Source organism: Elephas maximus, chromosome 11 (assembly GCF_024166365.1).
Source record: "Elephas maximus indicus isolate mEleMax1 chromosome 11, mEleMax1 primary haplotype, whole genome shotgun sequence".
Classification (NCBI taxonomy): Eukaryota; Metazoa; Chordata; class Mammalia; order Proboscidea; family Elephantidae; genus Elephas; species Elephas maximus.
The window spans coordinates 58,826,497-58,842,142 of record NC_064829.1 but is presented as its reverse complement, the minus strand read 5'-3'; the positions used below and the strand labels follow the sequence as shown (position 1 = coordinate 58,842,142).

Genomic DNA, 15,646 nt, shown 5'->3' with positions numbered 1-15,646 from the left:
CAGCCATAACCATTTCTCCTTTTTGTTCCTCTTTCCCCCTCTCCGGTTACTTCCCCTCCACTTTCTTGTCTCCAGGGTATCCTTGCCCAGCTCCAGGGGGCACAGCCGGGTGGAGGAGCGGTTGGCGCGGCAGGTGCCTTCCGGCGCGCACCTGTCCCCACGTGCGACCGGCGTCCAGCAGGGGGCGGCAGGCGCCGGCTGCCCGCACCCGCTCGTGTGCGGCCCCGCCCCCGGCCCGACGACCCGGTGGCTGGGTGGCGGAGGGCGCGCCCAGTGGGCAGCGCGGGGCTCCCAGGCGGCAGCGCCCGGGCAGCGGCTGTGACGCGTCCGCGCTCCCTGCCCGCTCGCTGGCTGCGCCCGCACCCCCTCCCCATACCTGAGCGGGGAGCGGCGCCGCGGCCTCCTCCCCGCCCGCCTGCTCGCCCGCCAGCGCGCAACTCCTACCGGCAGGCTTGCGCCGCCGCCGCCCAGGAGTAAAGGTCGGCCGGCGAGAGCGAAGCGGCAGGGCGCCGCCAGGAGGCGGCGGGGCAGGTGGGGAAGGGAAGAGGTAGGAGAAACTCTTGGCCGGCCAGGAAGATGGCGCCAGGCGGGCCGGCGGTGGACTGAAGCCGCCGGGGCAGCGAGGAGCGCCCGACGCGCCGGGCACGAGCGAGGGCCGTCCGGGGCCAGGCCCAGCCGCGGGGACATGTCGGTCAGCGAGCTCTACAGCAAGGTGAGTCGGGCCGCGCGCCACGGCCGGCGGGCGCAGGTGAGGCGGTGCCGGGGCGGGTCGCGGCTCCGGGGCCGGGGGCGCTCGGGTCGCCTCTCCTGCGGCGCCCTGCGGCGGGAGACCCGTCTCAGCGCCCTGAACTTCAGCTACCGGAGAAAGTTTGGCGGTTCCGGGAGCGCCCCGCACTGACCGCCGCGGCTCCGGGTCCTGCTTGTCAGCCCGGCGGCTCTGTCACTAGCCGGCACTGTGGCCCCTTTCCCACCGTCCTCCATCGCCTCCCCGCCCGGGCTCGACTCCTGCTGACCTCTCCGGACCGCGGGGCGTCCCGGCAGCTCCGAGCCGGGTGCGGGGACAGCACCCCAGTGGACCTCAGCCCTGGTGCTCTGCGGCGCCTCTGAGGCTGCTTTCTCCCGGGTCTACCTAGGAGGCGTAGCTCTGAACTTCGGGGGAGGGGGTGGGAGGGGTGTCCAGCACGTGGGGAGAGGGAAAAACTGGAGTTGGTGTGACAGCGCGGTGGCCGGAGGAGTCGGCAGTGGCTAAGAAGGAGGTGTCGAAGGTTTATTAGTAATCCAGGAAAGCGTATTCTTAATTTGCTGGAGATGCGGGTTTTGAGGCGGCCCTTCTAGGTGGGTACCAAACGGCCCTCGGTTATTGAGGAGACGGGTCGGGTCCTGCTGAACAGGGAGGTGGGGTGGGGTTTCAGGATGCCCTCAAGGTCAGAATGCATGTGCAGGGCTTGGTGCTTAGAGTCGCGAACAGGTGCGGCCCGGCCGGCGACGCCCGGGGTCCGCGGCACATGCTGTGGTTCAAGTTAGGGCCCCGTCGCCGCTTTCCCGAGCGCCCGCTGCCGCGCTCCAGCCGCCTGGCTCTCTCCGGTTTCAACTTGGCACCGGAGTTGGGTGGGGGCGGTGCAGAGACCTTTAAGTACGTGCGTCTCTTCCACCTCTCTTTAAAAAGTAAGTTTGGCTATCCCGACACATTGTGTGCCTGCCTGCCTGTTCGTCTTCTTTGGCGTCCAGGACAGGTTTGACAATGGCTGTGCGCACGCCTTGGTGCAGAGCGGAGTGGGTGGGTGTGGGTGTGGGTGTGCGTTTCCTGGGACACCGGCGGTCTGGGCCAACAGGTCTGGGCGGGGGAGGAAGAGCTACTTCCGCATCCTCACCTGGCAGTCCGCACCTGACGATCACTCGCGGCTGTGCGGCTCTTGGGGGAGCCCTTCGGCTTGGTGGGCTGGCCACCCCACTCTGTCTGCTGAATTTTCTAATCTCTCTTTTTCACAGGGGGACGGGGCAGGCAAGGGGTGATGTTCTCGAGGAGGCCCCGAAGCTGTAACCTGGCTGGGGGCGGAGCCGTAACTGCCTAGGACACCGGTTCCGCCCGCACCAAACTCCCCCTGGGTCCCCGGGCAGCGATCATGTCTGCCCCTCAGCGAGAGGGGAGGGTTCGAGATTCGAGCCAGGGGGCGAATCACCTGGCTGTCCTGCCTTTGGAGAAGCACCCCACCGCCTTTTACACAGGAGATCTTGGGAGGAGCCCTTCAGCTTTCAGCGCTTTCCCTGAAGCGGGTTATTGGAAACTGGGAGTGGAGGCTGGAAACAAGTGAGGCAGGGAAGAATCTGAACTGGAATGTTTAAAAAAGCCCTGAAGTTTTGTTACATTTAAGTGCAGGAAGGTACAGCTTGTAAAATGACTGACTCAACTGAATGTGCCTACAATGTATTAAAAAAGTCCTTTATCAGATAATAACTAACTGCTGTATTATATGAAGTTAATGGACACTTGAATAAACTTTTAATTTTTGGAGCCCTAGTTACTCTGACCTCTAGGGTCCCTATGAGTCGGAATCGACTCGACGGCAGTGGGTTTATTTTTGTTTGTTTTTTTTTTAGTTGCTGTGAGTCAGAATCGACTGGATGGCAACTGGCTTTACTGGCGGTTTGGAAAAACAAGAATACTGGGTTGCCTTTAAAGTTTTCAGGGGGGGAAAATCTCAATTTTATTTGCAGTTAGAAATTAGTATATTACATGTTATTATTCTGTCACTACCAGTTGCCATCCAGTGGATTATGGCTCATGGTGACCCCATGTGTGTCAGAGCAGAACCGTGCTCCATAGGGTTTTAAATGACTGATTTTTTGGAAGTAGATTGCCAGGTGTTTCTTTCAAGGTGCATCTGGGTGGACTCCAACCTCCAACATTTCTGTTGGCAGCTGAGCGCTATTTGCAACACCCAATGACTCCTTGTTAATTATTAGGAATGATTAATTAGTGGTAGTCTGAAGTAAAGGGGTTTGTGTGGTTTGTCTGGAGTTATGTAGATATGGACAAAGCTGGTGTCACCAGGAAGATGTCTTGGAAGGGACACATAAGTAGCTTCAGTGGTGTGAGGATTTGGCATAATTTATCCAAAAAGACTGTTAAAGTTCTTCGCTAGGGTTGGGGGACTGCACCTCAATCTATTAATGGGTTTCTACTTCTCGGTCATTTCTAGGTTTTTGAATCTGAAACTGACATTTTCTGTGGCCAAGGTAGTAGCTTCCAGATTGTGTTTGAGCAGTTGCTGTTCCTTCTAGCAGAGCTGCACACATAAACTACTAGGAGAAGCAATTGCGTTGCTACCTCACCATGATCCACCCCCTTGCCAGGCTGGATTTCTCAGTGTGCATATGAATCATAAATTACACAGAGAAACCGTGCTGCTGCTCGGGTTCACTTTGTTTCTTAGAGGATTTGTTCACTTTGGTCTATTGGCAAAATAAGCTAATGTTCCTTTTTATTTTTAACCTGCCAGTGGGCTTTTCTAATGTGAACACTGGATCCAGACACACACCGGAATGTATTATGCATGATGGAAATAATTACCCATTACGCCAACAGCATTTGTGTTTGGGAAAATTTTAAGTCTTTTATTGATCATTCCTATCGCTTTAGTGACACAGTTGGAAGGTGGTTGTTATTGGATACGAGGCATCTATTTTAAGCATATAAATTAGCCTGTAGTTATTAAAGTCGGGTAAGAACTTAGCATACTAGTCTATTCCAGTTATCGAAGAGAAGATTGTTTTCCCTCCCTCTAATTCACTGTTTTCTTGCTCTTCTGTTTCTCTGTCTCCTCTCTTCAACTGGAAGCACCTAGGCACTGTGGCTGTTTTTTGAGTTGGCTTTAGCCACTGGCAAAGGGCACTTTCCATTAACAAGGATGCTTCTGTTTTCAGAAGACCCAACACCTCATCCCTGAGAGATGGCTCTCTTAGGAGTGAGGTTTTAGATGGGGAAAGAGTCAGCACCAGATACTCTCAGGGTGAGGTCAAGGTGAGTCAGCCGCCTTTCCTTACCATTATCCACCCCACTTGCCAGGCCAGGTTTCTCAGTGTGCATATGAATCATAAAGTATGCGAGAAATCACGCCTGCTGCTCAAATTCACTTTGGACAAAAAATTTACTATTTCAAATAATGTGATTTTCAGTATGTGATGTTGATGCTAGCAAGCAGAATAACTGGGAGATCTCCAGACTGAGACCAGTGCCTTCAAACAGTCCTTTTTCCGGCTTGACTTTTAACTGATAGGTGGACACTTCACTGGTGGACACACTCTGTTTATGGCAGTTTTAAGCACAGGAACCTTTACTGAGGACACTGATGTGACACCAGTCCTTTGAAACCAGAACTCTTGTGCTTTTTGCCTGGTGCATCTAACTGTCCCTCACCTGTGCACCAGGTAATGCAGCTTTCTCTCAAATACCAGTCTGTAAGGTAGCAAGAGCCGCTTGTGCCCTCCACCACCATGGGGAGGACTGATGTTTCACCCTGTTACTGTTGGCTCCTGAGTGATGGATGTTCTTCTTTCGGAAAGTGGTGATAGTGTTAGAGAAAGACATGAGTACCTGATAAATGGTGGCAGGTGACATTAGTGCTCCTTGCAGGTCCCCTTTACCCTTTCCTACACACTGCCTCCCTGTGCCCTCACCCTCCACAGCCAGCACCTGTGCCCTTGTCACAGGCCCCCAGAGCTGTCTTTGCCTGTGTACACAGGGAGCCTGAAAATTACATCCTGCTCCTCCAAGGGTGGACCTTAAACAGTGGGAGTATAATTAATGTCAGCTTCTACGTGTCTCTACTCCCAGAGAAGGGGATACTTCTGAGGTGTGACCCACACTGTCTCCAGAGTTCTTTTGCAGGATTGAGCCAAAGTTATTCTCTTGGATTTTTTTCTCTCTGCTTGGATTTTGCTTACTATCACTCCTTTGCTTGGCTTTCTTGTACCACTTCCCCGCTCCCCAACTAGTCTTTCCTGGGAACACTTGGTAATAAGTCTGTTGAACGTGAATCCTCATTCTAGGATCTGTCTCTAGGATCATCTAAGATAACCCGTGGTGACTTGGCTGAGTGGGTGCTGAGAAGCTCCAGGGCTTTGGTTTCCACAGGACCCCAGCTGAGACTGGAGAGCTTGGAGCTTGTGTGCCCATTCCCGCCTTCCTTCCCAGCTTTCTCCTCTGCCTTACTTACCTATTGTTTTCCCTCTCTCATTCCTAGTTGCCCCTCCCTCTTCTCCCTTTTCTCAGGTGGGCCTGCAGACCCAACAGGCTCTTCTCGGTCCTGCTGGTGACCCCCAAAATTCCAAAGTTCACAAGAATGTTTGCATGTAAATTGTTATCGGATTTACATGGCATATTCTCGGACTGCCTGTAATCTTTTTGCCAACACTATGCGTTTAGCAGGTTCTTCCCCACCCTTCCTTGTTGGTAGTTTGTTTTATTGTTGTAAAGATACATATAACACAACACTTGCCAATTCAGCATTTTTTAGGTGTACAACTTAGTGATATCAATTACATTCATGTCAATGACATCAACCGTTACTGTTAATCGATGCCAAATTTCCCATTACCTTGTTGGTAGACTTTATGTGATGTCACATCTCCCCAGTTGGACTAAGCTCCTGGAGAGCAGAGGCCATGCCAAGCATTTTTGGAAACCTCCAGTGTGTTTAGCATTTTGCGTTATACTTAGGTAGTCATTTAGGAGATTGAGTCCTCTGATAATCTGAAAACCCCTGAAGTCCCGCTGGATCTGAACTTCTTGTAACAGTTTGCTGATACCAAGTGTATCCACTCACGCCTCTGGGGAAAGCTTGCTTTTTAGCTGGTAATTTCCTTAAGTACTTTCTTCTCCTAATATTTCATTAGCCACAGATGGGTGTTGTAGTTGCCACGGAGTTGATTTCGAATCATGGCGACCTCATTTGTGCACAGTAGAACTGCTCCATAGAGTTCTCAAGGCTGTGACCTTACGGAAGCCAATTGCCAGGCCTGTCTTCCCAGGCGTCTTTGGGAGGTTTCAAACTGCCAATCTTTTGCCTAGGTCAACTGCTTAGCCATTTGCACCACCCGGGGGCTCCATTAGCCAAAGGGGCTTTTTGGCACCTCCTGGAGTGATACTGCACTTGCTGTATTTTTATGCAAATAACTCATGGGTTGTACATTTTTTTTGCCAGCAGTGCAACACCCTTGCACATTTTTTCCTAGGCACACTGTGTGCATCCATATGTGTAGGCATGTTATTTGAGGAAATACATGGTACTTTGTTCAACAGAGAGATGACATTCTTGCTGGAGGGAGGGCTGAGGTCCCTCCAAGTGGAAAATCTGAATAGACATTCTAACTTCTGGAACATGTATTTATTTGTTTTTAATATTCTCAAGGTTTGTTCGTCTGTCTGTTCTGCAGTGGGGATCAGCTGTAAACTGTACTGCTTACAATATATAAGTCCAAGTACTGCCTCCCCTGGATGATAGTGTATTTGTCGCAATGTGTGCAGAATTGTCGGGGAAAGCCTGTATGAGTCTGAAATAGTCTGAAATAGCAGCTGACCTATGTTTTGTAATTTAGTAGGTTCCCAGGAACCACATCAAAAAGCAGACCGCCTTAAAACCGAACTAAGCCTGCGTGCACTGATGTTCTTGTCTACAGAAATATGCTTTGCATCACCATAGGGAGAAAAAACCTAAAGACACAGAATTCAACAATACAGCATTATACGTGTGTCACGAGAGGAGTGCATTTTGTAGGTGCATCAGTCAGGTGGGCCGCAGTAGGGGGGAAAGGCTGCCCTTAGGGGCAGTGGGATGTGACAGGGCCTTGAAGAATGAAGAAGATTTGAGTAAGTGTAGGGACTGGGAGGAAGGGCACCGTCAGTGGGAGACAGTGGAATGAAGTTAAGCATGGGGAAAAGTATGAGCTGGGCATATTCACAGAAGTAACAATAGCGACATTTTTTTGCCATAATTTTAGACTTATAGAAAAGTTACAAAAATAGCACAGAATTCTTGTGTATATTTACCCATATGCACATATATATATACCAGTCACCTTCGAGTCAGTTATGTCTCATGGAGACCACCCTAGGTGTGGGGCTTGGTTTCTTTATCTGAAAATTTAGGTTAGTACTTGCATCACGGTAAGGTTGTTGTAGGACTACCTGACATAATTAATGTATGTAAAGTGCCTGCCTAGTACAGGGCGTCCCTTGCTTGCTTCCCCTTCCGGGTAGCAGTTCTGGTGGCACTCAGTGTTTTCCTGCCTGGGGGCCTTTTCTCCTAACCTGCCCCAATAACCAATACCCCGCCCCAGTAACCAGTACTCTTCCCCAGTAACCAATACCCCTCCCCAGTAACCAATATCCCTTATACCCAATGGCAGGGATGGCAGGGTTATTGGTTATCAGGGGACTTAGTGAGGGAGGAAGGGGAGGATTGCTGCAGGTACCAAACGTACAGCTTTCGGGTCAATTCCGACTCATTGCAATCCTATAGGACAGAGTAGAACCGCCCTACAGGGTTTCCAAGGCTGTAAATCTTTATGGAAGCAGACTGCCACATCTTTCTTCCACAGAGTAGCTGATGGGTTTGAACCACTGGCCTTTTGGTTAGCAGTCGCTGAGCGCTTTAACCACTGTGCCATTGTAGACAACCAAGCATGGGGAAAAAAAGGTCCCCTGTGCCCCCGTTTGGGAATGAATAAGAGCAGTTTGAAAGAAGTTTTAAATTTGAGATAGGTCTCTTAGCATAGCTTTAAAGGAAAATTAAAAAGCATTTTTCACAATGCTTCTTTTTTTTTTTTCTTTCTGTTAATACAAATGATTATTGAAGCAATTCATACAGTGCAGGAAAAGAAAAGGGCCTGTACCTAATCCCGTTCCCCAGAAACAGCTACTGCTAAGCATGTACGCCTGTTCTCTAGACCTGTGCTGTCCAATGTGATAGCCACATGTGGCTATTGAAATGTGGCCGGTCCAAACTGGGATGGGCTGTTAAATGTAAAACACATGCCAGATTCCAAGACTTAGTAGGAAAGATGAATGTAAAATATATCATCACTCTTTTAAAATATTTTTATATTGATTTTATGTTTAAATAAGACTTTTGTACATATGGGGCTAGCATATTTTATTACTTCATCTGTTTCTTCCAGAAAATTTAAAATTCCATCTGTGACTGGCATTTGTAGTTTGCATTGTATTTCTGTTGGGTAGTACTGCTTTAGATTTATACATAATGTATACTTAAAAAATAAATGGGATCACACCATATACATTACTCTAATTCTGAATCTATGACGGTTATTTTCTTATAGTATGTAAAGGCAATTTTATCTTAGTGGCTGCACAGTGTAGCATTCATTATGTTTTTAATCATGTTTTTAACCGTTCCCATACTGATGCACATTCAGGTTCGTTCCAGTGTTTTGATGTTGTGGAAAATGTGGCAGAACATCTTGGAACCTCACTCAATTATTTCCTTAGGATAAATTCCTAAAAGTGGAATTGCTGGCATGCACATTTGCAGTCTTCAAAGATATATGGCCAGTAGCCTCCGGAAAAGAACAGGTCTGTTTCTTCACCCCTGGCACTGGTCATTGCTCCTCATTTTAAACCTACCGTGGTAGAGTAGTGGTTAAGAGCAACGGCTGCTAACCAAAAGGTCGGCAATTTGAATCCACCAGGTGCTCCTTGGAAACCCTATGTGGCAGTTCTACTGTGACCTGTAGGGTTGCTATCTTAGTCATCTAGTGCTGCTACAACAGAAATACCGCAAGCGGATGGCTTCAAAAAAGAGATGTTTATTTTCTCACAGTCCAGTAAGCTACAAGTCCAAATTCAGGGTATCAGGTCCAGGGGAAGGCTTTCTCTCTGTGTCAGCTCTGTAGGAAGGTCTTTGTTACCAATTTCCACTTGGTCTAGGAGCTTCTCTGCACAGGAACCTCAGATCCAGAGGACGCGCTCTGCTCTCTTAGTGTTATGAAGTCCTCATGTCTGTCTACTCCTCTTTTATATCTCAAAAGAGATTGGTTTAAGGCACTATTTGATCTTGTAGATCTCTTCACTGTAACTGCCACTAATCCATCTCATTAACATCATGATAGAATTTACAACACATAGGGAAATCACAACAGATGACAGAATGGTAGACAATCATACACTACTGGGAATCATGACCTAGTCAAGTTGACATATTTTTTGGGGACACAATTCAATCCATGGCAGTTGCTATGAGTCAAAGTCAACTCGGCCACAAGTTTTTTTTTGGTTTTTATAGGGTCACTATAAGTCAGAGTTGACTCGACGGCAATCTTTTTTTTGATACTGAAAGTTACATGTATGTTTTAAAGATGTTGGAGGGCTGAGCATCTTTTAATATGCTTGGTATTCATATGTAGTTTTTCTTATATTTCCTATTTACATTAAAAGGCATTATTTAGACCCCAAATTCTCATAAAAAGACCAGACTTAATGGCCAAAATGGGACTAGAAGGATTGGTGGGGGGGGGGCATGGTCCCCAGACGTTCTGTTAGCCCAAGACAGGAACCATTCCCGGAGCCAACTCTTCAGACGGGTATTGGACTGGAGTATGGAATGGAGAATGGTACTGGTAAGGAGTGACCTTCTTGGGTCAAGTGGACATATGAGACTATGTGGGCATCTCCTATCTGGAGGGGAGATGGGAGGGCAGAGGGGGTCAGAGGCTGGACAAATGGACACGAGGAGAGAAAGTGGAGGAAGGAGAGCGCTGTCTCATTAGGGGGAGAGAATTAGGAGTATATAGCAAGGTATGTATAAATTTTTGTATGAGACTGACTTGATTTGTAGACTTTCACTTAAAGCACAATAAAAATTAATTAAAAAATTTGCATTAAAGTTTGGAATTGTTTGAAAAATTAAAAATGCTGCAACATACCATTTGTACTTTGTATTTTTATTTATGTTTATGTAGTGTTTATTTTTTGTTACATTATTTTTAAATTGTGTATGCCTATGCTATACTAGTCTAGAAGGGACATGGATATTGTTTGTAAGTAAATAAAAGTTATAAAAAAGGCAATTATTTATAACTTTTTACTTTAAGTGGTTATGTATTTAGAGCTAGGAAGGCATGGAAACCAGATTACTCCAGATAAAATGTCTCTTTGGCAGGTACTTCCCCCTCATTGGTCCTGAGCTTTCATTTCTCTAAGCTCTACAAGGAAAAACATGGATTATAATAGCTTTTGAACACTTTTTGTGCCTGGTGATTTCTAAGCACTGTGCATTAACTCATTTAACACTGACACTATGATGTAGGCACAACTTTCCTCCCCATTTACAATCGAGGAACTTGCTGAAAGTCATACTACTAGCAGGTAGCGGGGCTGGGAACCAGTCCCTGGCTGTCTAGCTTGAGAGCCCAGCTTCTAACCACTGACCTCTACTGCCTTCCATTAAGTACCTGCTCCATTAATGGTGGGTTTGAAACATTGTGCCAACATGCCCTTCGTCCCCAGCTCCCAGCAACAGAGAATCCGCTCAGATCAGGGGAGAAGAGGGGAAGGGATAGAGACTCCCAGGTGCAGAAAGAAGGGCAGGTGGACTCAGACTCTGTGCTGCTTTTCCTATTTAGAGTTGGCTGCTGGGCTTTCTTTGGTCACTAGCATACCTAGCCCCATGGGCATCCCGTTCCTCTTAAAGCTTAAAAATGTCCCAAGTATAGGTGAAACCCGTTTTTTTTTTTTTTTTTTTTTGGCTTTCTTTAGGCCAGATAGGCCCAAAAAAGAGGTTCACATCTTCAAACAACGTTGTCATCGTGTGCTGTCAAAATGATTCCGACTCAGTGGCCCTATATATTTTTTTTTAATTGTGCTTTAGGTGAAGGCTTACAGCTCAAAGTTAATTTCTCATTCGAAAGTTTTATACACACATTGTTTTATGACGTTGGTTACAATCCCCACAATGTAACAGCACACTCCCCCTGTCCACGCTGGGTTTCCTGTGTCCATTCATCCAGTGCCTGTTTCTTCTTGCCTTCTTGTCTTGTGTTTGGACAGGAGATGTCCATTTGGTCTCATACATTTGACTTTCCTCACGTGTATTTTTTTTTTTTTTTTTATAGGCCTGTGTTTAATCTTTGTTTGAAAAGTGGGCTTCCAGAATAGTTTCAGCTCTGGGTTAGCAGTGCGGCCAGGGGCCATAGTTTCAGGGTTTCCTTTTTTATGTGAATTTGAATTCTGTTCTACCTTTTTCTCTCGCTTTGTCCAGGACTCTCTGTTGTAGTTCTGTCAAGGTGGTCATTGTTGGTAGCTGGGCACCATCTATTTCTTCTGGTCTCAGGCTGGTGAGGTCTCTCGTTCATCTGGTCCTTTAGTCCTTTGGGTTAGTATTTTCCTTGTGTCTTTGATTTTCTTCATTCTCCTTTGCTCTGGGTGGGGTGGTACCAATGGATGTATCTTAGATGGTGACTTGCAAGCTTTTAAATCCTAGATGCTACTCACCAAAGTGGGATGTAGAACATTTTCTTTATAAATTGTTATGCCAGTTGACCTAGATGTCCCCCAAGACTGTGGTCTCCAGGCCTCAGTCCCAGCTACTTGGTCCATTGAAGTGTTTGGATGTGTCTAGAAAACTTCTATGCTTTTGCTTTGGTTTAATTGTGCTGACTTCCCCTGTATTGTGTGTTGTCCTTTCCTTCACCAAAGTTGACACTTGTCTACTATCTAGTTAATGATTTCCCCTTCTGCCTTCCTCCCCACCCTCGTAACCATCAAAGAACACTTTTTTCTGCTTGTAAGCCTTTTCTTGAGTTCTTATAATAATGGCCTCATACAATATTTGTCCCTTTGTGACTGACTTATTTCACTCAGCATAATGCCCCTCAGATTCATCCATGTAGTGAGATGTTTTGTGGATTCATTGTTGTTCTTTATTGTTGCATAGTATTCCACTGTGTGTATGTACCATGATTTGTTTACCCATTCGTCTGTTGATGGACATTTAGGTTATTTCCATCTTTTTGCTGTTGGGAATGGTGTCGCAATGAACATGGGTGTGCATATATCTATTTGTGCAATGGCTTACTTCTCTAGGGTATATTCCTGAGAATGGGATTGCTGGATCGTATGGTATTTCTATTTCTAGCTTTTTAAGGAAGCGCCATATCATTTTCCAAAGCGGTTGTATCATTTTGCAGTCCCACCAGCAGTGCATAAGAGTTCCAGTCTTCCCACAACCTCTGCAACATTTGCTGTTTTGTATTTTTTTGATTAATGCCAGCATTGTTGGAGTGAGATGGTATCTCAATGTAGTTTTGATTTGCATTTCTCTAATGGCTAATGATTGTGAGCATTTCCTCACGTGTCTTTTAGCTGCCTGAATGTCTTCTTTAGTGAAGTGTCAGTTCATATCCTTTGCCCATTTTTTAATTGGATTATTTCTTTTTGTTGTTGCAGTATCTTGTAGATTTTAGAGATTAAGACCCTTATCAGATACGTTGTAGCCAAAAATTTTGCCCAGTTTGTGTGTTCTCATTTTAGTCTTTCGTTGAAGTCTTTGGATGAGCGTAAGTGTTTGATTTTTAGGAGCTCCCAGTTATCTAGTTTCTTTTCTGGTGTTTGTGCATTGTTACTTATGGTTTGTATACTATTTATGCCGTGTATTAGGGCCCATAGAGTGTTTTCTAGGCTGTAATCTTGACAGGAACAGATTGCCAGGTCTTTTCTCCCATGGAGCTGCTGGGTGGATTTGAACCGCCAACCTTTTGGTTAGCAACTGAACGCTTAATCTTTGTGCCACCAGGAATAGAGGTATGTGAAAATAAGATGTATATGAAACTCAAGTGTGGAATTAGTTATTTCTTTTTTTTCTTAATATACATTTTTAGAGCAATTTTAGGTTAACAGCAAAACTGTGCAGAAAGTATCCCCTGCATGTACTTTTATTAACATCTTGCATTCCTGTGAGACATTTGTTACAGTTGATGAACTAATATTGATACATTATTTTTGACTAAAGTCATAATTTACTTTAGGGTTCACTCTGTGTATTGTAAAAGGAATATCTGTTTTTGAAGTTTGATGTGAAACTTAACTTGACCAGTTCTAGTTTTTTGGTGGCTTTTTTTTTTTTTTTTGCAACCTTCACCAAACCGAAACCCATTGTCGTTAAGTTGATTCCGACTCATAGTGACCCTATAGGACAGAGTAGAACTGCCCCCATGGGGTTTCCAAGGAGCGTCTGGTAGAATCGGACTGCTGATCTTTTGGTTAGCAGCCATAACTCTTAACCACTGTGCCATCAGGGCTTTACAGTCTTCACCACTATTTCCAAAACATTTTCATTACCCCCAACAGAAACTCTGTACCCCTTGTGCGTTAACTCCCATTACCGACCCCATAGCCCCTGGTAACCACTAATCTGCTTTCTGTGTCTATCCATTTGCCTATTCTGAATATTTGATATAAATGGAATCATGCAATATTTGTCCTTTTGGGTCTGGCTTATTTCACTGAGCATAACGTTTTATAAGTAGCCCTAGAGGTGCCAGTGTTAAGAGCTTGGCTGTTAACCAAGAGATCAGCAGTTCGAACCTACCAGCAGCTCCTTGGAAACCCTATGGGGCAGTTTTACTCCGTCCTATAGGGTCACTATAAGTTGGAATCCACTGGAAGGCAGCTTTTTTTTTTTTTTTTTAATAATGTTTACAAAGTTCATTGATTCATGGCATGTATCAATTTCATTTCTCTTTATGGCTGAATAATCCATTGTATGTATATACCACATTTTGTTTATCCATTTGTCTGTTGGTGGACATTTGAGTTGTTTCCATCTTTTGACTACTGTGAATAATGCTGCAGTGAGCGCTGGTGTACAAAATTGGTTCTGATGCTAAGACTCCAGAGCGCTGGTCTACTTTCCAGGCACTTTCCTTGGCCCTTTCTCCCTCTTAAAGCCCCGCAATGAGAAGCATCTTATTTCCTGCCGGGTTTGATGTCTATCAGCATTTTGTTCCCTTTCTGGGCTACTACCAGAGGACTAGGCATAAGTGTCCTGAAAGCCATCCCCAATCTGCCCGGTTAGCCAAAGAGCTCCACCTTTATGGATGTTCCTTGCTCGCTGCCAATTGCACAAAGCAGTATTTGGTGGAAAATGAGCTCACCCTCCTCATTCATGTTGTCAGGCCAGGTTTTCTTCCCTAGTACCTGAGGAGAGAGCCCTGCAGAAGTATAGCCAGGACCAACATGGTTCCCTGCTATAATAACACTACGTGCTTATGCAGCACCAAGAGGTTTGTCTGAGCACCTCAGGAACAACCCTCTAAGCAGGGATGTTTTAGGTTTGATGTGAGCAGGGAGTCTTCCACTTGTCTGGATTTTGGCATAGATAGGCACTGCTGATATCTTGTTAATTTTCTTGTGAGGATGATCAAATTTATGCATCTGAGCTTTAAGTTGATGGCTCATTATACCACGCTTAAAATATATTCACTGGCTGATAAGTTATTGCCCTCCTTTGAAAGATTCTAATAGTGGCACTGACCCCGCAGGCTCTTCTCTCACTTGCTGAATTTGAGGAGGAATGAAGAGGCCCATCCTGAAAGGTTCCTTAATCGTTTTCTCAGGGAGCTTTTGCCATTACAAAACTCAAAGGTGCTGTGACCTGAAACCCCTAAGAGGAAGGAGAACCTCCAGATGCCTTCTGCATGGAATTCAAAGACATGACTTATAATCTATTCAGCACTAAGAAAGTTCAGGTCTCCTGGCTTAGAGACCAGCTTCCACAAGAAATAAAAGGATACTGGGCAATAGGATGCCAGTTGTATTCACATTATGACCTGGGTACTGTGCATCTTTGGGGAAGGATGAAAAGGTAAAATATCTGAATTAGTAAATTGTACCACTCTCAACTATTTGCCTTATGCCTGTGGGCCACACTTTAGTCTCTGGTTCAACGTCTTTTGCTAACTGCCAACACAGACCCCGGCACAGCACCCCCAACCAAACAATGCATGCTCTGAACATGTTGACCTCATTTTATGTGATGCCCACCTTACCCATTCTACCTATTACCGTCGAGTCAATTCTGACTCATAAGGACCCTATGGGACAGAGTAGAACTGCTCCATAGGGTTTCCAAAGAGCGGCTGGTGGATTCGAACTGCTGATCTTTTAGTTAGCAGCCTAAGCTCTTAACCACTGCGCCACCAGGGCTCCATTTTAGGTATCATTTGAGGTGCATCAGAAGAATACATATAGAATACCATTTTTATAAATTTCTAAAACAAGCAAAATAAACAATATTGTTCAAAGATATACATGGGATAAAACAGGAAAAACAAGGAGATGGGAGGGGGGAAGGAAATGACTGAGAGTAGTAGTTAACCTGGGAGGAGTGGAGGTGGTGGGGGAGCAGGATTGGGAGCAGTGCTGGTCCCAGTCCAAGGTGGGTGGTGAGCTCACAGGTATTTTGTTTTATTCTGTGCTTCATATCTTACTCACATATCATGAAAAGGCAGTTCTGCTGTAAATATAACATAGGATGAAATTGCAAAGCCGAAGTTTAAAAAGCTTTACAACTATAGGTAATTTTGGACTCTCCATTTCACTACTTTTGTGTGTGTGTGTGCATGTTATTGA

At 45.8% G+C, this 15,646-nt stretch overlaps 1 protein-coding gene across 3 annotated transcripts in view; it reads left to right on the top strand.

Annotated features, from left to right (window-relative positions):
* The first annotated feature begins 270 nt into the window (after positions 1-270).
* Positions 271-15,646, top strand: part of MYO5B (myosin VB) — a 535,083-nt gene continuing 519,707 nt past the window's right edge. For all 3 annotated transcript variants that reach the window (XR_007519178.1, XM_049900180.1, XM_049900178.1), the window contains exon 1: positions 271-712. Coding sequence is in view for 2 of the 3 variants with exons in the window: in XM_049900180.1 (XP_049756137.1) it covers positions 686-712 (27 nt within the window). In the remaining variant the exon portion in view is untranslated. The remainder of the gene's footprint in view (positions 713-15,646) is intronic.